The following is a 23,797-nucleotide window of genomic DNA, read 5'->3' on the forward strand; positions in this document are numbered from 1 at the left end:
CACCATAGTGCCCACAAAGCTCACCACTAAGCTATAGACCCTAGGACTAAACACCTCCCTCTGTACTTGAATCCTGGACTTCCTGATGGGCCACCCCCAGGTGGTAAGGGTAGGTAAAAACACATCCGCCACGCTGATCCTCAACACTGGGGACCCTCAGGGGTGCGAGCTCAGTCCCCTCCTGTACGACCTGTTCGCTCATGACTGCACGGCCAGGCACGACTCCAACACCATCATTAAGTTTGCCGATGACACACCAGTGGTAGGCCTGATCACCGACAACGATGAGTCAGCCTATAGGGAGGAGGTCAGAGACCTGACCGCGTGGGTGCCAGGACAACAACCTCTCCCTCAATGGGATCAAGACAAAGGAGATGATTGTGGACTACAGGAAAAACGAGGACCAAGCACGCCCCCATTCACATCGATGGGGCCGTAGTGGCGCAGGTTGAGAGCTTCAAGTTCCTTGGCGTCCACATCACCAACAAACTAACATTGTCCAAGCACACCAAGACAATCGTGAAAAGGGCACGACCAAACCTATTCCCCCTCAGGAGACTGGAAAGATTTGGCATGTGTCCTCAGATCCTCAAAATGTTTTACAGCTGCACCATCGAGAGCATCCTGACGGGTTGCATCACAGCCTGGTATGGCAACTGCTCTGCCTCCGACCACAAGGCACTACAGAGGGTAGTGCGTACGGCCCAGTACATCATCGGGGTCAAGCTTCCTGCCATCCAGGACATTTATGCCAGGCGGTGTCAGAAGAAGGCCCCACAAATGGTCAAAGACTCTAGCCACCCTAGTCATAGACTGTTCTCTCTGATACCGCATGGCAAGCGGTACCAGAGCGCCAAGTCTATGTCCAAGAGGGTTCTAAACAGCCTCTACCCCTAAGCCATAAGACTCCATTACATCTAATAAAATGGCTACCCATACTATTTGCATTGCCCCCCCCCCCCCACACGCTGCTGCTACTCTCTCTTATTATCTATGCATAGTCCCTTTAACTCTATGTACATATTACCTCAATTACCTCGACACCGGAGGCCCCCCCCCCGCACATTGACTCTGTACCAGTACCCCTGTATATAGCCCCGCTATTGTTATTTTACTGCTGCTCTTTAATTATTTGTTATTTTTATCTTACTTTTTTGGGGTATTTTCTTAAAGCTGTATTGTTGGCTAAGGGCTTGTAAGTGAGCATTTCACTGTAAGGTCTACCTGTTCTATACAGCACGTGACAAATAACATTTGATTTTATCAATGTATTTAGTATAGTTTTATCTAAAAAGGAACTTTATTTTCATGAAATTCACTGAGGAGGTCGGTCCTCCCCTTCCTTCTCTGAGGAGCCCCTCTTGATTCACACCCCTTGACCTTTTCCACGTTTTGTTACCTGAATTTCTTTTTTTTGTCACTGGCCTACACACAATACCCCATAATGTCATTGTAAGATTGTTTTTCAAAATGTTTACAAATAAATGAAAAGCTGAAATGTCTTGAGTCAGTAAGTATTCAACCCCTTTGTTATGCCAAGCCTAAATAAGTTCAGGAGTAAACATTTGCTTAACATGTCACATAAGTTGCATGGACTCCCTCCGTGTGCAACAATAGTGTTTAACATGATTTTTTACTGACTACCTCATCTATGTACCCCACACATAGAATTATCTGTAACCTTCCGTCGAGAAGTGAATTTCAAACACAGATTCAACCAGGGAGGTTTTCCAATGCCTCGCAAAGAAGAGCACCTATTGTGTCAAAAAAAGAGAGTAGTCATTGAACATTCCTTTGAGCATGCGGAAGTTATTAATTACACCAGTCACTACAAAGTTGCGGAGAGGAAAGTAACCTGAGGATGGATCAACAACATTGTAGTTACTCCACAATACTAACCTGAGTGAAAAGAAGGAAGTCTGTACAGAATCAAATATTCCAAAACATGCATCCTTTTTGCAATAAGTTACTGAAGTAATACTGCAAAACAATTGGCAAGGCAATTAACTTTTTGTCCTGTATACAAAGTGTTATGTTTGGGGCAAATCCAATACAACACATTTCTGAGTACCATTCTCCATATTTTTAAGCATAATGATGGCTGTATCATGTTATGGGCGTGGGTTATCTTTAAGGACTGTAGTGTTTTGGGATAAAAAATAAACATAATGGAGCTTAGCCCAGGCAAAACCCTAGAGGAAAACCTGGTTTAGTCTGCTTTCCATCAGACAATGGGAGATTAATTTGCCTTTCAGCAGGACATTGACCTAAAACAGGCTAAATCTACACTGGATTTTCTTACCAAGAAGACAGAATGTTCCTAAGTGGCCGAGTTAGTTTTGACTTCAACGTACATTAAAATTGATGGCAAAACTTGAAAATGGTTGTCTAGCAATGATCAACAACCCATTTGATAGAGCTTGAGGAATTTTGCAAATATGTTGCACAATTGTTGCGCAATCCAGGTGTGGAAATCTCTTAAGAGACTTACCCAGAAAGACTCACGGCCGTAATCGCTGCCAAAGGTGCTTCTACAAAGTATTGACTCGGGGGTTAATAATTATATAAATTAGCTGTTTCTGTATTTTATTTTCAATAAATCTGCTAAGACATTTTTTAAACATGTTTTCACTTTGTCATTATGCGATATTGTATGTGGATGGGTGAGATTTTTTGTTTATTTTTAAACCATTTTGAATTCAGGCTGTAACAACAAAATGTGTAATAAAGGAAAGGGTTATGAATCCCTAATAATGTATGAACTTGACCAGGTAATTGACAAATAAAACAACCATGTTTGTAAAGTCTATTTTCTAACCTCTCCCTGCAGGTGATTGGCTGGAGGCTAACAGAGGGGACTGGGCAGCCCTTTTGAATTCCCAGACCCAGACTGGTGTAGCCAAGGGCCCAGGGGACAACATCAATGAGCAGGGCAGAACCAGAGGCGACAGGGTGGAGGTCAGTGGATGGGACAGCGTCTTCAACTCTGGACTTGGGAACAACACTGTTAACCAGAAACAGACAGTCAAACACAAAACAACAGCTGAACTTAGTCTCCATGACGACAGACTGTCTGAGACCAGGGAGAGGGGTAGATTTGGTCTGCAAGGACGGGGGCGTGTCCGTATGCAGCGGGAGAGAACAGACACAGACTCGGCTAGCGATGCTCCGTCCTGCTCCTATAGTTGTGATTCAGAGAGACTGATGACGCCTCAGGTTAACCCCCTAACAGATGCTGCCTTCAGCCTGCCTTCTATAGGATCTATCAACTGGAACATGGACCCTGCAAAAACACAGATGCTCCCTGGCCTTCATCCTCCTCACACTCTCCTAATGTTAAACCAGACCTCAGACAATGCCAGTGCCTCAACACTAAATGGCTACATATGCCCTTTGAGAAATGACAGTAGTGGTGACACTATCATCAGATCTGGTGGCAAAGAGAAGCGCTTCCCATGTTCATTCTGTGGGAAAGGCTTCAATTTCCGCAAACAGCTGGAGATCCACCAAAGGATGCACACAGGGGAGAAACCATTCACTTGTCACCTATGCCGAGCCAGTTTCTCACACTCATTCACCCTGAAGAGGCACCAGAGGGTCCACACAGGGGAGAAACCCTACACCTGCCCCCACTGTGAGAAGAGGTTCTCCCACCAGCACCATCTGAAGAGGCATTTGAAGGTCCATACGGGAGAGAGGCCGTTCGCCTGCACTAACTGTGGGAAGAGGTTCTCAGACAGGAGCTACCTCAGGATACACCAGCAGAAAAACCATTCCCATCTATAACATAGAAAGTAACTATTCCACTCGATAGCTTCTGATGTTTAGATCAGACCATGCATTAAAGACAAATGCATGTTTTTTTGTCAGCAGAAAATATCCACAAATGCATTTGGAATAACAAGAGTAATATAGATTATAATAATAGATTTCAGATTTTCATCTAGACTTGTACAGTGCCTTCAGAAAGTATTCACACCCCTTGACTTTTTTCACATTGTGTTATGTTACAAAGTGGGATTAAAATGGATTTAATTGTACTTTTTATCTTAACAATCTACACAAAATACTATTTAATGTCAAAGTGTAAGAAGAATTCTAACATTTGTAAAACATTTATGAAACATAAAACACTAATATACTGCATCCTGATTAGTATTCATACAGTGCATTCGGAAAGTATTCAAACCCCTCGACTTTTTCCACATTTTGTTAAATTATAATCGTATTCTAAAAATGGATTCAATAGTTTTTTAACCCTCATCAATCTACACACAATGCAAAAACAGTTTTTTTTTTTTACTTTTAGCACATTTCATAAAATATTTCTTAACTGAAATATCACATTTACAAAAGTATTTGTTGGAAGTTGAATCTTTGCCTCAGTTGTAGGTCCTGAGCGCTCTGGAGCAGGTTTTCATCAAGGTTCTCTCTGTTCTTTGCTCCGTACATCTTTCCCTCGATTTTGATTAGTCTCCCAGTCCCTGTTCGCTGAAAAACATCCCCACAGCATGAAGCTGCCACCACCATGCTTCACTGTAGGGATGGCGGCAGGTTTCCTCCAGACATGATGCTTGGCATTCAGGCTAAATAGTTACATCTTGGTTTCATCAGACCAGAGAATCTTATTTCTCGTGTTCTGAGAGTCCTTCAGGTGCCTTTTGGCAAACTCCAAGTGGGCTGTCATTAGGGCTGTGGCGGTCACCAATTTTCGTCAGCTGGTGATTGTCAAGCAAATAACTCTCTGTCTCACGGTAATTGACCGTTAATTAACAGACACGTTTAGCATCTCCTAGCTTCCACACATAGCCTACAAGCCACTGATGCATGCAGACCTTAGGAACATCTACATTTTAAAAAGCATAATATATCCATGTAATAAAGCCTACACCTTCACAATAAATATATTTATTTTAGACAGGTCTAAAGAAGCATGACATGAAGAAAATGTAGTCTATTTCAGAAGAACAGAATAGCATAATCTGAGTTGTCCCTATGTTAGGCCCAGATCTGGCTATGCCAAATGGGTGTGGGCTACACTATTTCATTTAGCAGACAAGATTTGATTAGAATACCGTGGCATTATTTTATAGTATGAAGAATACAATTGAACAAAGCTGAAAAAAATTAAGGATATTTTCTCCAAATGATTTGAGGGAGTGCGCACATGCAGTTATTCTGTGTTGAGCGCTTAACAAAGAAATAGGTAGTCCTATATGCTTAATTTTGAGTTATTAATGTAACTTTAGTCGTCCTGCAAATGTTGGGCTATATGTTTTGATTTGTAATAAATTGTAAGACTGCATGATGTGACTCTAATGATGATTTGAAAAAAGTAACTTGAAAGGCATGAGCTCTGCTTTGTTTTTTGATAAGCACTTGATAATGCATAGAATTTCAAGGGCGGCTTCCCCTTTTGTGTGGCTGTAATGCACCTAAAAAATTCCATGCCTTTTGCGTCCTTTGGCCATTATGCCCTTCTCCCTGAGTGCTGTGTGCTCCGAATCACCACTCTCATGGTTCACCATCACGTGATCAGATATATCTCACAGGCTACAGGTGAAGATAGACACATCAGGGATGAAACTGCGAGGTGCATATTGAATATATTGGAAGAGCTGCCCACATTTACTTTTCGCCAGCAAGATGAGTAGCCCTAACAAACAGAAAAAGCACTAGCCTATGTCAATCTACTATCCCCTATAGTACAAAAGTCGACCTATTCTACTCTGTGTGGGAAATAAATATTCCTAACAGTCTGGGACAGTTGTGAAATGCGAAATATATTCCAAAATAATACAACCACTATCAACACAATGTGGCTTACGCAACAGATCGGAACGTTTAGCTTAAAATGTTGATAAACTATTAGGTTATTTCTTCACATTATACGTGCAGCAATGCGCACATGGTAGTAGGCTACAAGCGCAAATGTTCCATTAGCGGAAAACACCATTATCAAAAGTGACCGTAATGCAATTATGTATGTAATGCTTTTATTATAAAGGTGCATTTTTATGGTAAATTCTTTCCCAAACTTGAAACTCACAAGCTGCTTATGTATGCCAGCTAGGCGCTACACTCCTTGTAAAGTGAATTAATGTGCTTAATTTTAAGAAGTTATTTGGCCGCTTCAGTTGTAATACAAACAGAAATCAAAACATAAAGGCCTAGGGCCTCCCGCGCAGTGGTCTAAGGCACTGCATCACAGTGCTAGATGTGCCACTAGAGATCCTGGTTTGAGTCCGGGCTCTTTCGCAGCCGGCCGTGACCGGGAGACCTATGGGGTGGCACACAATTGGCCCAGCGTTGTCTGGGTTAGGGGAGGGTTTGGCCGTCAGGGATGTCCTTGTCCCATCGCGCTCTAGCGACTCCTGTGAAAAGCTGGGTGACCTGTATGCTCGGCCTGCGAACTGTATGCTTTCGTTGGCTGGCCCTTGCTACATCTTCGTCGCCAAACCCACTGGCTCCAGGTCATCTATAAGTATTTTCTAGGTAAAGCCCCAGTCACTGGTCACCCGTAGCATATGCTCCAACAGGTATATTTCACTGGTCACCCCCAAAGCCAACACCTTCTTTGGCTGCCTTTCCTTCCAGTTCTCTGCTGCCAATGACTGGAACGAATTGCAAAAATCACTGAAGCTGGAGACTTATATCTCCCTCACTAACTTTAAGCATCAGCTGTCAGAGCAGCTTACTGATCACTGCACCTGTACACAGTCCATCTGTAAATAGGCCATCCAACTACCTTATCCCCATATTGTTATTTATATTTTGTTGCTCTTTTGCACCCCATTTTCTCTACTTGCACATCATCATCTGCACATCTATACCTCCAGTGTTAATGCTAAATTTTAATTATTTCACCACTATGGCCTATTTATTGCCTTACCTTCCTAATCTTACCTCATTTGCACACACTGTACATAGATTTTTCTATTGTGTTATTGACTGTACGTTTGTTTATCCCATGTGTAACTCTGTGTTGTAGTTTTTGTCGCACTGCTATGCTTTATCTTGGCCAGGTAGCAGTTGAGAACTTGTGAGAACTTGTTCTCAACTGGCCTACCTGGTTAAGTAAAATAAAAAACATATACTGTAGGCCTATGGGCTAGGCTACATGAGGTGTGTGAATAGGATTTTTTTTAAGTCGGGAAAAAAGGCATTGTTTCTATTGCTGGGCATCATTCACAAGTGATAATATATGAATCATGAAGTGTTTGATTGCGCACCCTCGGGCTCATGCAGTGGAGGAGATCTTCGTGGGTTATACTCAGCCAAGTCTCAGGGTAGTAAGTTGGTGGTCTGTTGATATCCCTCTAGTGGTGTGGGGGCATTGCTTTGGCAAAGTGGGTGGGGTTATGTCCTGCCTGATTGGCCCTGTCCAGGGGTATCGTCAGACCGGGCCACGGTGTCCTCCGACCCACCCTTGTCTCAGTCTCCAGTATCTATTCTTCAATAGTCTCTGTACCGGGGCTAGGGTCAGTCTGTTATATCTGGCGTAATTCTCCTGTCTTATCTTGTGTCCTGTATGAGTTTAAGTATGCTCCCTCTAATTCTCTCTCTCTCCCTCTTTCTCTCCCCTCCCGAAGGTCCTGAGCGCTATGATCATGCCTATGGCCTGATGACTCCTGGCTGGCCCCAGTCCACCTGGTCGTGCTGCTGCTCCTGTTTCAACTGTTCTGCCTGCGGCTAAGGAACCCTGACATGTTCACCGGACGTGCTACCTTGTCCCGGACCTGCTATTTTCGACTCTCTCCCTCTCTTTACAACCTCAGAATGCGCCGATATGAAAACACAACTGACATCCACTTCTGACCTGTTGTTGTTGCACCCTCTACAACCACTGTGATTATTATTTGACCTTGCTGGTCATCTTGAACGTTTGAACATCTTGAAGAACAATCTGGCCTTAATGGCCATGTTCTCTTATAATCTCCACCTGGCACAGCCAGAAGAGAACTGGTCAACCCTCAGAGCCTGGTTCCTCTCTAGGTTTCTCCCTAGTTTTCTCCCTTTCTAGGGAGAACTACGTGCTTCTACATCTGCATTGCTTGCTGTTTATGGTTTTAGGCTGGGTTTCTGATTAGCACTTTGTGACATCTGCTGATGTAAAATGTGCTTCATAAATACATTTGATTGATTACATTTGTATTGATGTCAGAGGGATTAGAGGGACCATAGAGTGCGGAGTACCAGGCAATTAGCAAGTTTGGTAGGCTACTAACCAGCAGCAGCATCAGAACATGGAGAAGCTTAATTACCGTGACTCAACAGTCACGATATAATTTGTTGGCCTTCATAACTTGACCGGTGTGGCGGTAAAACTGTCACCGCAACATCCCTAGCTGTCATTTTCCTTTCACTAATGTGTGGCTTCCATCTGGCCACTTTACAAATAAAGGCCTGATTGGTGGAGTGCTGTAGAGATGGTTGTCCTTCTGGAAGGTTCTCCAATCTCTACAGAGAAATTCTGGAGCTCTGTCAGAGTGACAATCGGGTTTTTGGTTACCTCTCTGACCAAGGCCTTCTCCTCCGATTGCTCAGTAGGCCGGGCGGCCAGCTCTATAAAGAGTCTTTGTGATTCCAAACTTCTTCTATTTAAGAATGATGGAGGTCACAGTGTTCTTGGGGATCTTCAAAGCTTCAAGAAATGTTTTGGTACCCTTCCCCAGATCTGTGCCTCGACACATTCCTCGGGCTGTATGGACAATTCCTTCGACCTCATGGCTTGGTTTTTGCTCTGACATGCATTGTCAAATGTTGGACCTTTATACAGTTTAAGTCGGAAGTTTACATACACGTAGGTTGGAGTCATTAAAAATAATTTTTCAACCATTCCACAAATTTCTTGTTAACAAACTATAGTTTTGGCAAGTCTGTTAGGACATCTACTTTGTGCATGACACAACTAATTTTTCCAACAATTGTTTACAGACAGATTATTTCACTTATAATTCACTGTGTCACAATTCCAGTGGGTCAGAGGTTTACATACACTAGGTTGACTGTGCCTTTAAACAGCTTGGCAAATTCCAGAAAATGATGTCATGGCTTTAGAAGCTTCTGATAGGCTAATTGACATCATTTGAGTCAATTGGAGGTGTACCTGTGGATGTATTTCAAGGCCTACCTTCAAACAAAGTGCCTCTTTGCTTGACATCATGGGAAAAGAAATAAGCCAAAACCGCAGAAAGAAATTGTAGACCTCCACAAGTCTGGTTTATCTCTGGGAGCAATTTCCAAATGGCTGAAGGTACCACATTCATCTGTACAAACAATAGTATGCAAGTATAAACACCATGGGACCACTCAGCTGTCATACCGCTCAGGAAGGAGACACGTTCTGTCTCCTAGAGATGAATGTACTTTGGTGTGAAAAGTGCAAATCAATCCCAGAACAACAGCAAAGGACCTTGTGAAGATGCGGGTGGAAACCGGTACAAAAGTATCTATATCCACAGTAAAACGAGTCCTATATCGACATAACCTGAAAGGCCGCTCAGCAAGGAAGAAGCCACTGCTCCAAAACCGCCAAAAAAAGGCAGACTAGTTTGCAACTGCACATGGGGACAAAGATCATACTTTTTGTAGAAATGTCCTCTGGTCTGATGAAACAAAAATAGAACGGTTTGGCCATAATGACCATCGTTATGTTTGAGGAAAAAGGGGGAGGCTTGCAAGCTGAAGAACACCATTTCAACAGTGAATCACGGGGGTGGCAGCATCATGTTGTGGGGGTGCTTTGCTGCAGGAGGGACTAGTGCACTTCACAAAATAGATAGCATCATGAAGCAGAAAAATTATGTGGATATATTGAAGCAACATCTCAAGACATCAGTCAGGAACTTAAAGCATGGTCGCAAATGGGTCTTCCAAATGGACAAAGATCCCAAGTATACTTCCAAAGTTGTGACAAAATGGCTTAAGGACAACAAAGTCAAGGTATTGGAGTGGCCATCAAAGCCCTGACCCCTCAATCCTATAGAAAATGTGTGGGCAGAACTGAAAAGGCGTGTGCGAGCAACGATGCCTACAAACCTGACTCAATTACACCAGCTCTGTCAGGAGGAATGGGCCAAAATTCACCCAACTTATTGTGGGAAGCTTGTGGAAGGCTACCCAAAAACATTTGACTCAAGTTAAACAATTTAAAGGCAATGCTACCAAATACTAAGTGAGTGTATGTAAACTTCTGACCCACTGGGAATGTGATGAAAGATATAAAAGCTGAAATAAATCATTCTCTACTATTATTCTGACATTTCACATTCTTAAAATAAAGTGGTGATCCTAACTGACTTAGACAGGGAAACTTTACTTGGATTAAATGTCAGGAATTGTGAAAAACTGAGTTTAAATGTATTTGGCTAAGGTGTATGTAAACTTCTGACTTCAACTGTATAGACGTGTGTGCCTTTCCAAATCAGGTCCAATAAATTGAATTTACCACAGGTGGACTCCAAGTTGTAGAAACATCTCAAGGATGATCAATGGAAACAGTATGCTACTAAGCTCCATTTTGAGTCTTATAGCAAAGAGTCTGAATACTTATGCAAATTAGGTATCTGTTTTTTGTCAATTTGTAATAAATTGACAAACATTTCTAAAAACCTGTTTTCACTTTGTCATTATGTATTGTGTGTAGATTGAGGTAAAATTGTATTTAATACATTTTAGAGTAAGGCTGTAACGTAACAAAATGTGGAAAATGGAAGGGGTCTGAATACTTTCTGAATGCATTGTACACATACCATTATCTATATACATTGAGTGTACAAAACCTAAGAATTTTTAAGCCTTGAGACAATTGAGGTAGTGGGTGCCAGGCGCACCGGTTTGTGTCAATACAGTGCCTTGAAAGTATTCGGCCCCCTTGAACTTTGCGACCTTTAGCCACATTTCAGGCTTCAAACATAAAGATATAAAACTGTATTTTTTTGTGAAGAATCAACAACAAGTGGGACACAATCATGAAGTGGAACGACGTTTATTGGATATTTCAAACTTTTTTAACAAATAAAAAACTGAAAAATTGGCCGTGCAATGTGAGAGTACACAACGAGTCGTTCAGAGAGGAAGCCAAGTGGAATGGAGGAATGTTCCTTCATCTGAGCCACATCTAAAACATAGAGAGGAGATATCTGGGTTGAACTTGTGCAGTCTAGATGGGGTGATATAGAGCTGATGGAGGAAATTAAACTGGATCAGTCTGTATCTGGAGTTCAATGTGGATCAAATCAAATCAAATTTTATTTGTCACATACACATGGTTAGCAGATGTTAATGCGAGTGTAGCGAAATGCTTGTGCTTCTAGTTCCGACAATGCAGTGATAACCAACAAGTAATCTAACTAACAATTCCAAAACTACTGTCTTATACACAGTGTAAGGGGATAAAGAATATGTACATAAGGATATATGAATGAGTGATGGTACAGAGCAGGATACAGTAGATGGTATCGAGTACAGTATATACATATGAGATGAGTATGTAGACAAAGTAAACAAAGTGGCATAGTTAAAGTGGCTAGTGATACATGTATTACATAAGGATGCAGTCGATGATGTAGAGTACAGTATATACGTATGCATATGAGATGAATAATGGAGGGTAAGTAACATTATATAAGGTAGCATTGTTTAAAGTGGCTAGTGATATATTTACATCATTTCCCATCAATTCCCATTATTAGAGTGGCTGGAGTTGGGTCAGTGTCAATGACAGTGTGTTGGCAGCAGCCACTCAATGTTAGTGGTGGCTGTTTAACAGTCTGATGGCCTTGAGATAGAAGCTGTTTTTCAGTCTCTCGGTCCCAGCTTTGATGCACCTGTACTGACCTCGCCTTCTGGATGATAGTCGGGTGAACAGGCAGTGGCTCGGGTGGTTGATGTCCTTGATGATCTTTATGGCCTTCCTGTAACATCGGGTGGTGTAGGTGTCCTGGAGGGCAGGTAGTTTGCCCCCGGTGATGCGTTGTGCAGACCTCACTACCCTCTGGAGAGCCTTACGGTTGAGGGCGGAGCAGTTGCTGTACCAGGCGGTGATACAGCCTGCCAGGATGCTCTCGATTGTGCATCTGTAGAAGTTTGTGAGTGCTTTTGGTGACAAGCCGAATTTCTTCAGCCTCCTGAGGTTGAAGAGGCGCTGCTGCGCCTTCTTCACGACGCTGTCAGTGTGAGTGGACCAATTCAGTTTGTCTGTGATGTGTATGCCCGAGGAACTTAAAACTTGCTACCCTCTCCACTACTGTTCCATCGATGTGGATAGGGGGGTGTTCCCTCTGCTGTTTCCTGAAGTCCACAATCATCTCCTTAGTTTTGTTGACGTTGAGTGTGAGGTTATTTTCCTGACACCACACTCCGAGGGCCCTCACCTCCTCCCTGTAGGCCGTCTCGTCGTTGTTGGTAATCAAGCCTACCACTGTTGTGTCGTCCGCAAACTTGATGATTGAGTTGGAGGCGTGCGTGGCCACGCAGTCGTGGGTGAACAGGGAGTACAGGAGAGGGCTCAGATCGCACCCTTGTGGGACCCCCGTGTTGAGGATCAGCGGGGAAGAGATGTTGTTGCCTACCCTCACCACCTGGGGGCAGCCCGTCAGGAAGTCCAGTACCCAGTTGCACAAGGCGGGGTCGAGACCCAGGGTCTCGAGCTTGATGACGAGCTTGGAGGGTACTATGGTGTTGAATGCCGAGCTGTAGTCGATGAACAGCATTCTCACATAGGTATTCCTCTTGTCCAGGTGGGTTAGGGCAGTGTGCAGTGTGGTTGAGATTGCATCGTCTGTGGACCTATTTGGGCGGTAAGCAAATTGGAGTGGGTCTAGGGTGTCAGGTAGGGTGGAGGTGATATGGTCCTTGACTAGTCTCTCAAAGCACTTCATGATGACGGAAGTGAGTGCTACGGGGCGGTAGTCGTTTAGCTCAGTTACCTTAGCTTTCTTGGGAACAGGAACAATGGTGACCCCATCCCTGGATAGGTCACTCCATAGATCCTCATCAAGATCAATACCCAGATCTTTCTCCCATCTAAGTCGGGGTTTATCTAGCCCAGGCAGTGTTAGTCCTGACATAAGAGCATTGTAAACACGGGAAATGGTCTTGAACAGTGGTTGGTCTGCGTGGCAGAGTTGTTCAATAGGTGACATCTTAGGTAGGTTCCATTGTCCCTTGAGAGTCACCCTAATAGTTTCGTAGTTGTAGGTAGCTAAAGAAGTCCCTGTTAGGCAAGTGGTATTTCTGTTTCAGCTGATTAAAAGACATAAGAACACCCTCCTCGTAACAATGTTCCAGAAGAGTGATCCCCCTTATCAGACCATGGTCTAAAGTTACTATTCTGGAAAAACATAGGGATCAATCTATTGTTCCATAAAGGGGTTTTAGGGGAAAGGAATCCCCCTCGTCCGAACAGCTCATGCAGTTGCACCATGCCAGGACAGAATGTATGATTAAAGGGTTGTCTGTGATGGTTTTTATAGATTTTCTGTCCCATTTGTAAAACAAATCTGCCCCAGTGTCATCATTTACCTCAAGCTTTTCAATGTTCAACCATGAGGGAGAGGGACCATTGTCAAACCTCTGAGCCAGAAACCTAGACTGTGCAGCCCAGTAGTACATTCTAAAATGGGGAGGTTTAAGCCTCCTTGACTGTAATCAAGGGTCAGTTTATCCAGGCCAACCCTAGGGGTTTTGCCGTGCCAGATAAACCGTCTGGTCAGCTTGTCGAGAGAGGAAAGAAATGCTGCGGGAACAGGGATAGGGAGAGATTGAAACAGATATAGAAACCTGGGCAGGACATTCATTTTAATTAAGTCCATCCATTTACAAAGGTCAACCTCCACCTTTTGCAACAAACTGGCCAGATTGAGTTCATAGAGGTTGTTCAGATTACCATCCACCATTATGCCCAATTATGTGAAGCCCATAGGTGACCATCTGAAAGAAAACTTGTCTGTTCCCCATATAAAGAGGGAAAGAGGAGGAAGTAATCCCATTGGTAGCAATCCTAGCTTTAGGAGATTTGTAGAGCGATTTTATCAAATTTACAAACACGGTACCTAAACCGAACTTTTCCAAGACGCGAAAGAGGTATGGCCATTCAACCCTATCAAAGGCCTTTTCAGCGTCGAGGGAGACTGCGACACTAGGTATTTTGTTTTTGTTAGCAAGGTGAATTATATCAAAGAACCTTCTGAGATTATTGGAGGACAATCTATTAATTATGAAGCCAGTCTGATCTGGGTTGACCAACAGGGGAAGACATGACTCCAGTCTCTTAGATAGCATCTTGGTGACCAGTTTACAATCTGTGTTAAGGAGAGAGATTGGTCTATAGGAGGCGCACTTTAGCGGGTTTTTTCCCTTTCTTGTGGATTACAGTAATCACTGCTTGAGAGAAGGACTCTGGAAAGCAGTTGTCTTCTCTGGCTTTTTGAGGTACCTCCATAAGGTAGGGGACCAACAGCTCCCTAAATTCTTTATAGAACTCTGGAGGGAAGCCATCCTCCCCAGGAGATTTATTAGAAGGTAAGGATTTAATGGCCTCCAACAATTCAGGAACTGAGAAGTGTTCACTCAGGCGCTCGCTGTCTTCCCCTGACAGGCATGGGAGGTTGAGAGAGGAGAGAAAGGAGTCGATCTCTGATAGATCATCGCTTGATTGGGAAGTGTAGAGGTCTTCATAGTATTTCTTTAAAGTATTATTAATTTCAGTAGGGTCGAAAGATATCTCATTAGTAAGTTTCTATGGCATTAATTGTCCTCTTACTTTCCTCTGCTTTCAGTTGCCATGCCAATACATTGTGAGCTTTCTCTCCAAGCTCATAATAACGCTGTTTTGATTTAGTGATGGCCCTCTCAGCTTGATATGTGTTCAGAATATTTATTTATGTTTTTTTATTTACCAAAAGCCTGTACAGATCTTTAGTCGGGCCTCTTTGGTAGGTTTTCTCTAGCTCTGAGATTTCAGATTCAAGGGCACTTTGTTCCGCACCGTGTTTTATCTTCAGCCCTTTAGTATAGGAAATAATCTGTCCCCTCAGATAGGCCTTCAATGTGTCCCAAAGAATGAAGCTGTCAGGAGCAGAGGGTTTGTTTGTCAAAGTAAAAATATTGATCTGCTCTTTGATGAATGCACAAAATTCAGGTTGCTTTAGGAGTGTAGAATTTAGTCTCCATCTATATGCTCCATTTACCTTGGTAGGAATGGAGATTGATAATACCAGAGGAGAATGGTCACTAAGCAATCTGGGGAGATACTCGACATCTAACACTCTATGAAACAGTTGTGTCGAAAGTAAAAAGTAATCTATGCCTGTGTGTGTCTTGTGTGGGTGTGAATAAAAAGAGTAGTCCCTATCCTGTGGGTGCAACTGTCTCCAGATGTCTAGTAAATTGAGATCTTTCATGAATGACATGGTGAGCTTGCCGGCTTTGGTAAGAAGTGAGGGTTTATCAGAAGACCTATCAAGAACTGTATCTAAGCAAAAATTAAAATCTCCTCCAACCAGTAGCCATCCTGGTGGCGCTTGAGCAAGCTGAAGGAAGACATTCTGAATAAACATATGGTCATCGGAGTTAGGAGCATAAATATTCAATAGCGTCCAAGACTCTGAAAACATATGCCCCTGCACCAAAACAAACCTGCCAGAGGGATCAGAGATGGTGTTGTTGATGCAGAAGGGGATGTGTCTACTTATCACAATTGCAGTTCATCTTGTTTTGGAGTTAAAAGAGGATGCAAAAACTTGTCCTACCCATTCCCTCTTCGATTTCTTGTGTTCACTGGCTGTAAGATGTGTTTCTTGTAAAAACACAATGACAGCCTTTAATTTCTTAAGGTATGTATAGACTCTTTTCCTTTTAATCGGGCTGTTAAGACCTTTTACGTTGAATGTGACATATTTTAGTGGATTAAGCATAGGTTGGGTTTCAAATATGTAACTGAATAGAAATCTATCATATGCAGATAATTAGGAAATGTTTCAACTTTGTTTTGAGCACAAAAGTGACCTGTGTGTCTCTTTAGGAAGGAAACAATAAACATAGAAAAAAGGAAGAAAATAATAATAAAAATCCCACCCACCCCGATTGTCAGACTAAAACAACAATCCCAACAATCAAACATGAATACACTTGTAGAGATACATTGCTGCTCGCTTTCCATCTTGCTCTTACTAGCTAAACCTTGGCGTAAACTAAAACCTGCGAGCTCTCTAAATTGAAAACAAACGTTGTGAATAGATATTTATTGCTGAATATTTACTGCCCACGGTAAGGGCTGCTTGAGTCTCTTTTCGGAAGATTGACATAAATGAGGGGGAAAGCAGTGGGCCTAAACCCACTTATTGCTTCGCCCAGTAGATATGGACTAAACCAAAATATACTCTCCTGTAAATATAACAGAACTCACCCCGGGAAGATACGGTTAGTTGAAAATGTACAAATCAATTACAGTGACCGGGAGATACCAGCAGTTCAATCCGGATAAGAGAAAACAAACGTACTGCATTTTATCCCCCAGAGAGACGTCCTGGCTCAGACGTTGCTCAGTTCTTTGAGAAAAGTGTGCACTTCTCCCGGTGTGTTGTAGAGATGGCTTTGGCCTTTGTACTGAACTTTCATCCGCGCAGGGTGGATGGGGTAGCCGGTGATGTTCTTCTCCTTCAGTGCTTTGGCGGCAGGTCTGAACTGCTTGCGGCGTCTGGCGAGATCCGCGCTCATATCTGGGAAAAGACTGACCCTCTTTCCATCGATGGTGATGTCCCCTTTGGCTCTTGCGAGTTGCAGTATCTTCTCTCTGTCTTGGAAACGGAGGAACCTGATCAGGACGGCTCGTGGGGGCTCATCTGGCCGGGGTTTCGGCTCTGATGTTCTGTGGGCGCGTTCGATTTCCAGCGGCTTGGTGAAGTTGATTATGCCTAGGACCTCCGGGATCCATTGAGTGAAGAAACGGACCGAATCACGGCCCTCGCTGTCCTCTTTCAATCCCACCACACGGATATTACTACGTCTACTCTGGTTCTCCATCTGATCTACCTTGTTTTTGAGGTAGGCATTGTCCTTTTGCAGTTGTATCAAGACCTGGTCATGTCTAGCGATGGTATCTTCAACTGTGCTAATGCGCAACTCTGCCTCAGTCGTTCTCAAAAGGAGATCATTCATGGAGGATTTCAGGTCGTCAATGGAAGAATGGAGTTCAGCCGATTTCTTATCAATTTTCAGAGAAAGACCTCTGTTACCATCCTGAATTTCCCAGAGGAGAGTAGCCAGCATGTCGGCAGGCTCGCAAGAGGCTGCTGAGAGCAACAGTCTGGAACTGTCGTCTGAGTTATGAGGGCTAATGCTAATCTTGCTAGCTGTAGCGTTATCGTTATCTTGGGAATCAACAACGTTTTGGTTGTCCTTCTTGCCTCTCGGTTGGAGGTCCATGGCTCTTTGGGAAGGTAAGTACTTGACAATTTATCAGCCGATGTTAGAATATTGTTTCAACGTTGTTATTTAGGTAAAAACAGAATAACTTTGAAGAGCTCGGTTTGTCAACGTCTGTTCAGCTCCGCGGCATCACGTGCTCCGAACTGTCTGTGTTCTTGAATCGACCGTATCATTATCTTAGCCACTGGAGCCACGTTAGCTAGCTGCATTTCCCCGCCGCCATCTTCCCGATTTTTCTGGTTCTCCAGTGGTTGTTCGTTCATAGCTGTCACATTGTTCTCCAGCTCTTCCCCCTAATTTTCATTGTCAATAGATTTACATTTCTTTTTTACAATAAATCGATCCATGTCAACCAGACTGCAAAATTAGCGAGTGGCAAACTAATGTTTTGGTCGCTGTAGCTGAGCAGTTGCGTTCTGTTTGGCAAACGTTCTATTTCGGCCTTTCTTTTCAACAGCTGAGCTGTAGTGCCATATCTCTCCCGTCCAGGGAACAATAGATATATTCAATGAAGTGATTCAGGCCTGCATTAAAGACATTGAATTGAAATTGTATCATTGTTATGTATTATGAATGGAAAATCACCACAAGCTGCAAATTAAGGGCTCTCTGGCCAAATGTGGCCTGCAGGCTGCGCAATGAGGACCACTGGCCTATACTATATGGAGGAGGTCAGAGACCTGGCATTGTGGTGCCAGACAACAACTTCTCCCTCAACGTGAGCAAAACAAAGGAGCTGTTCATGGACTTAAGAAAAAGGAGAGCCAAGCACGCCCCCATTCGTATTGACAGGGCTGTAGTGGAGAAGGTCGAAATCTTGAAGTTACTTGGTGTCCACATCACTAAGGACCTTTAAATGGTCCAAACTAGGGTTGCACATTTTGGGGAATATTCAGAGGTGGAAATGTCTAATGGGAATTAATGGGAATATATGGGAATTAACAGAAATTTATGCAAATTAATACCATTTGAATGTAGATGTTTTTTGCATTGGATATACACTACCGCTTAAATGTTAGTGGTCACTTAGAAATGTTCTTGTTTTTGAAAGAAAAGCATTTTTTTGTCCATTTTAAAATAACATCAAATTGATCAGAAATAGTGTAGACATTGTTAACGTTGTAAATTACTATTGTAAAACCTCTCAGCGCACGGTCTATTTTCTTGAATTTCTGCCTACCTGTCTGTTACTCAGGCCCAGAAGCTAGGATATGCATATATCTGGTGGGATTGGATAGAAAACACTCTGAAGTTTCTAAAACTGTTCAAATAATGTCTGTGAGTATAACAGAACTGATATAGCAGGCGAAAACCCGAGGAGAATCCATCCACAAAATATTATTCTTGGAGCTCCAAATGACTTCCAATGCAATGCTATTGAAAGATCTCATTTCTGGCTCCCAGATTGCAGTTCCTATGGCTTCCACTAGGATGTCAAGTCTTTATACAAGGTTTTAGGCTCGTTTTTTTATTTATTAAGAAGTATTTGTAGTCTTTCCAAGGTGAGCACCAGGGCAAAAGTAGTATTTTTGCACGTGTGAATGTGGGCACGCTCTTCGTTCTTTTCCTTTCCTATTGAACATAGTAATCTACGTCTGAAATATTATCGTTTATTTACATATTAGACAACCTGAAGATGAATAAAAAACATTGTATGACTCGTTTGGACGTACTTTGCTGGTAACTTTTTGGAATCCTTTTGTATGCATGTTGAAGGAGTTGATTATTGAATTCAATGCGCTAAGAGGAAACGGCTGATTTTTTATGGAATATCTACATAGGTGTACAGAGGCCCATTATCAGAAACCATCATTCCTGTGTTCCAATGGCACGTTCTGTTAGCTAATCCAAGTTTCTCATTTTAAAAGGCTAATTGAACATTAGAAAACCCTTTTGCAATTATGTTAGCACAGCTGAAAACTGTTGTTCTTATTAAAGAAGCAATAAAACTGGCCTTTAGACTAGTTGAGTATCCGGAGTATTAGCATTTGTGGGTTCGATTACAGGCTCAAAATGGCCAGAAACAAATGACCTTCTTCTGGAACTCGTCTTGTTCTGAGAAATGAAGGCTATTCCATGCGAGAAATTGCCAAGAAACTAAAGATCTCGTACAACGCTGTGTACTACTCCCTTCACAGAACAGCGCAAACTGGCCTAACCAGAATAGAAAGGAGTGGGAGGCCCCGGTGCACAACTGAGCAAGAGGACAAGTACATTAGAGTGTCTAGTTTTACAAACAGATGCCTCACAAGTCCTCAACTGGCAGCTGTATTAAATAGTACCCACAAAACACCAGTCTCAACGTCAACAGTGAAGAGGCAACTCTGGGATGCTGGCCTTCTAGGCAGAGTTGCAAAGAAAAAGCAATATCTCAGACTGGCCAATAAAAAGAAAAGATTAAGATGGGCAAAAGAACTGACATTGGACAGAGGAACTCTGCCTAGAAGGCCACCATCCCGGATAGAAATAAAACAACGATTTAGTTACGAATTGAACTTTAATTAAATGAGTTGACTCTTCACATGGGATGATTTCACTGAACAACAAAAGAAAGGGAATATTTAATGATCCCCAATGTACCATTGTATTGACCCCAAAATATTTTAAACATCTGTGAAATGATAGTCAAGAAACTAAAGCTTTGGTTTTCTTCCTTTCAGGCTTCCATGTTTTCTCCCTGGACCTCCTCAATGTCCACCTCTTAAACTTCAGACTCTGAGGCCTCATCTTCACTGTCACTTTCCAACCTTGTTGAGGATGGCTCGTTGTCAGGCTCAAAAAGCCTCAAATTTTCCCAGATGGCCACCAATTTTTCAACCCTTGTATTGGTCAGCCTGTTGTATGCTCTGGTGTGTGTTCCCAAACAAGAACCAGTTGCGCTCTGAGGTGGCTGCTGTTGGGATTTGGAGGATGAGGGACACAACAGGGAAAAGAGCCTCAGATCCACAAAGTCCCTTCCACCAGATGGCTGATGAGATATGTTGGCACAACTTCCATATTGCATCTCCATCCCAAAGCCCTTGCTTGGAAGTGTACTTCGCCAGACTGCCAAGAACCTTGTCCTCATCCAAGCTAAGGTGGTGAGACACGGTAGTGATGACGCCATAGGCCTTGTTCATATCTGCACCAGACAGGATGCTCTTGCCAGCATACTTGGGGTCCAACATGTACTCTGCTGTGTGTAAGGGCTTCAGGCAGAAGTCTTCACGCTTTTTGATGTATTTCAGAACTGCAGTTTCCTCTGCTTGGAGCAACAGTGAAGTGAGCAAGGCAGTACAGATTTCTTCTCTTACATCTGCAAGCAGAGTCTGAACATCAGACAGGATGGCATTGTCTCCCTCAATCTGTGCAATGGCTACTGCTATAGGTTTCAGGAGCTTCAGGCTGCTTACCACTCTCTCCCAAAATACATCAACCAGGAGGATCCTCTTGATGGGGCTGTCCATATCGGCAGACTCCTTCCCCTCCAGGAGACTGTCAAACATGATGACAACACCAGCCCAACGGGTGTTGCTGGGCAGCTTCAATGTGTTGCTCTTATTCTTCTCACTTTGCTTGGTGAGGTAGATTGCTGCTATAACTTGATGACCCTTCACATACCTAACCATTTATTTGGCTCTCTTGTAGAGTGTATCCATTGTTTTCTGTGCCATGATGTCCTTGAGGAGCAGATTCAATGCATGAGCAGCACAGCCAATGGGTGTGATGTGAGGGTAGGACTTCTCCACTTTAGACAAGCAGCCTTCATGTTCTCAGCATTGTCTGTCACCAGTGCAAATACCTTCTGTGGTCCAAGGTCATTGATGACTTCCTTCAACTCATCTGTAATGTAGAGACCGGTGTGTCTGTGCTCTTACAGAATATTGGTTGAGAGGTGGAGATGATGTAGTTCATTATTCCTTGCCCACGAGCATTCGACTACCCATCAGAGATGATTCCAATACAGTTAGCCTTCTCTATGATTTGCTTGACCTTCACTTGAATTCTGTTGAACTCTGCATCCAGCAAATTAGTAGATAAAATATGTCTGGTTGGAGGGGTGTATGCTGGACAAAGAACATTCAGAAAAAACTTCCAATACACATTGCCTGTGAGAATCAGAGGTCAACCAGTTGCATACAGAGCTCGAGCAAGACAGTCATCAGCATTTCTCTGACTACGTTCCTCCATTGAATCCAAAAAAACTTCTGATTCCAGGAGGACCATGAGCTGTTGCTATCGATAAGGTGTCTGATTCATAATTTTCTCCTCAAATAGAAGTAGAGGGACTTTTGTCAGAGGTTGCTTGTGAGCGCTGAGGGAACTTTATGCACTTGGCTAGATGATTCTGCATCTTTGTTGCATTCTTCACATATGATTTGGCACAGTATTTGTAAATGTACACAGCTTTTCCTTCTACATTAGCTGCAGTGAAATGTCTCCACACATCAGATGGTGCCGTGGCATTTAAATAGTTAAGCAGTTAGTTTAAACAACTCCATTGTAAGATACATGTTGTAAAATGAAACATGTATGGACACATGTGAATTAACAGTCCTCAGTTAGCAGGCTCAAGCAAGCTAAAACCCACACGGTAGCAAAAAACTAACTAGCAGAAATTGTTAACAAGTTAGAAATTATTTAAACACACTTTGCTGTAGGCTACTAGTTAACAAAAAAATTATGTATGTCCTATAAAATATATTCATCCCACCCAGTATTGTAATATAAAAAAAAACAGAAAGCATATAGTCCTTAGCTCAGTCAGTGTAGTAGTGTGGGCTCAATAGCATCTCATTAGTGTACAGGATCTTGAGAATCAACTGTACATGTGATGGAAGAATGCACTGTGCATGCAGAGGGTTGCAATTCCATTGAATTGGGGATAGTTTAACCAAAATATGCCACAAGACCTAGAATTGCCTTATGTGTATCCCACAAAAATGTTTTCACTGTTTTAAGCTAAATTTTTAGATACATTTAAGCAAAATTCCCCAAATTCCAGGGCTTAACTTCCCATGGAAAATGTCATAAATTGTCCGGAAAGTTTCTGACCCTTTGCAACCCTAGTCCAAACACGCCAACACAGTCGTGAGGAAGGCACCACAATGCCTGTTCCGCCTCAGGAGACTGAAAATATTTTTAATGGGTCCTCAAATCCTTCAAAAGTTCTCTGCACCAGAGAGAGCATCCTGACTGGTTGCATCACCGCTTGGTATGGCAACTGCTCGGCATCTGACTGCAAGGCTCTACAGAGGGTAGTGCGTACAGCCCAGTACATCACTGGCGCCGAGCTCCCTGCCATCCAGGACCTCTATACCAGGGGGTGTCAGAGAAAGGCCACCCAAGTTATAGACTGTTCTCTCTGCTACTGCACGACAAGTGATACAGGAGAGCCAAGTCTGGGAAAAATTATCCTTAACAGCTTCTACGCCCCCAGCCATAAGACTGCTGAACAGTTAATCAAATGGCTACACAGACTATTTGTTTTGACCCCCTTGTTTTACTCGTATCTATTCTTATTTTTTGCACTGACTTGTTCAAGTGTATGTCTGTGTAATCTGTATCACCTCTCTCTTCCAGGAGGAGGAGGGTCCTGAGGTGCTTCTGGTGAAGGAAGAGGGGTGGTGAGGAGGGTCTGGGGAACCTTGAGGGGACCATGGTCATGGAGGACAACAAGACTACACCTCCTCCTGAACCCACAGAGGAAACAGCTGAGCAGCACAGGACCACACACAGTCTCGCTGAGGTGAGCCCACACTAATCTACTGTTTGAATGGTACTAGGTCAGTGTCTCAGAGTAGGAGTGTTGATCCGTTTTGCCTTGTAGATCATAATTAATAAGAATATATGGACAGATCCTTTATTTAACTAGGCAAGTCAGTTAAGAACAAATTCTTATTTACAATGACGGCCTACCCCGGCCAAACCCTCCCCTAAACCGGACGACCCTGTGTGCGCCGCCCTCCCGATCACGGTCGGTTGTGATACAGCCCGTGATCGAACCAGGGTCTGTAGTGGCGCCTCTAGCACTGCCAAGCAGTGCCTTAGACCGCCCGCTGCGCCACCCTATATTGGTACTTCTACTATGAGGCACTTTCTGGATACCGGCCCTGGTCTTGACATGCCTTTGAAAGATCCAATTCCAACCCAAACGGTGTCAACTAAACCCATCCTTATCTCTTGCAGTCAGTAGACATGGAGGATGGGAAGCCTGATCTGCTGCTAGTCAGAGGAGACTATAGAAGACGGACCAGAGAGCATTGATCTGCTAAGTGAACTGAAGATAAGGGAGCAATGTAAGGGCAACATACACTATATATACACAAAAGTATTGACACCCCTTCAAATGAGTGGATTTGACTATTTCAAATCAAATCAAATC

At 43.1% G+C, this 23,797-nt stretch overlaps 1 protein-coding gene across 4 annotated transcripts in view; it reads left to right on the forward strand.

Annotated features, from left to right (window-relative positions):
* LOC124001614 (gastrula zinc finger protein 5-1-like) overlaps window positions 1-23,797 on the forward strand; it is a 532,153-nt gene that overhangs the window by 77,885 nt on the left and 430,471 nt on the right. Inside the window, exons 6-7 of one of the 4 annotated variants that reach the window (XM_046308562.1) lie at window positions 2,831-3,794; window positions 7,593-8,412. The exons of 2 other annotated variants lie outside the window; for them this stretch is intronic. In XM_046308562.1, the coding sequence (XP_046164518.1) occupies window positions 2,831-3,786 (956 nt within the window). In that variant the 3' untranslated portion in view covers window positions 3,787-3,794; window positions 7,593-8,412. Of the gene's footprint in view, window positions 1-2,830; window positions 4,041-7,592; window positions 8,413-23,797 lie in introns of those variants that run through there. One more of the 4 variants, XM_046308561.1, reaches the window with a different exon arrangement.

Source organism: Oncorhynchus gorbuscha, linkage group LG17 (genome assembly GCF_021184085.1).
Source record: "Oncorhynchus gorbuscha isolate QuinsamMale2020 ecotype Even-year linkage group LG17, OgorEven_v1.0, whole genome shotgun sequence".
NCBI lineage: Eukaryota > Metazoa > Chordata > Actinopteri > Salmoniformes > Salmonidae > Oncorhynchus > Oncorhynchus gorbuscha.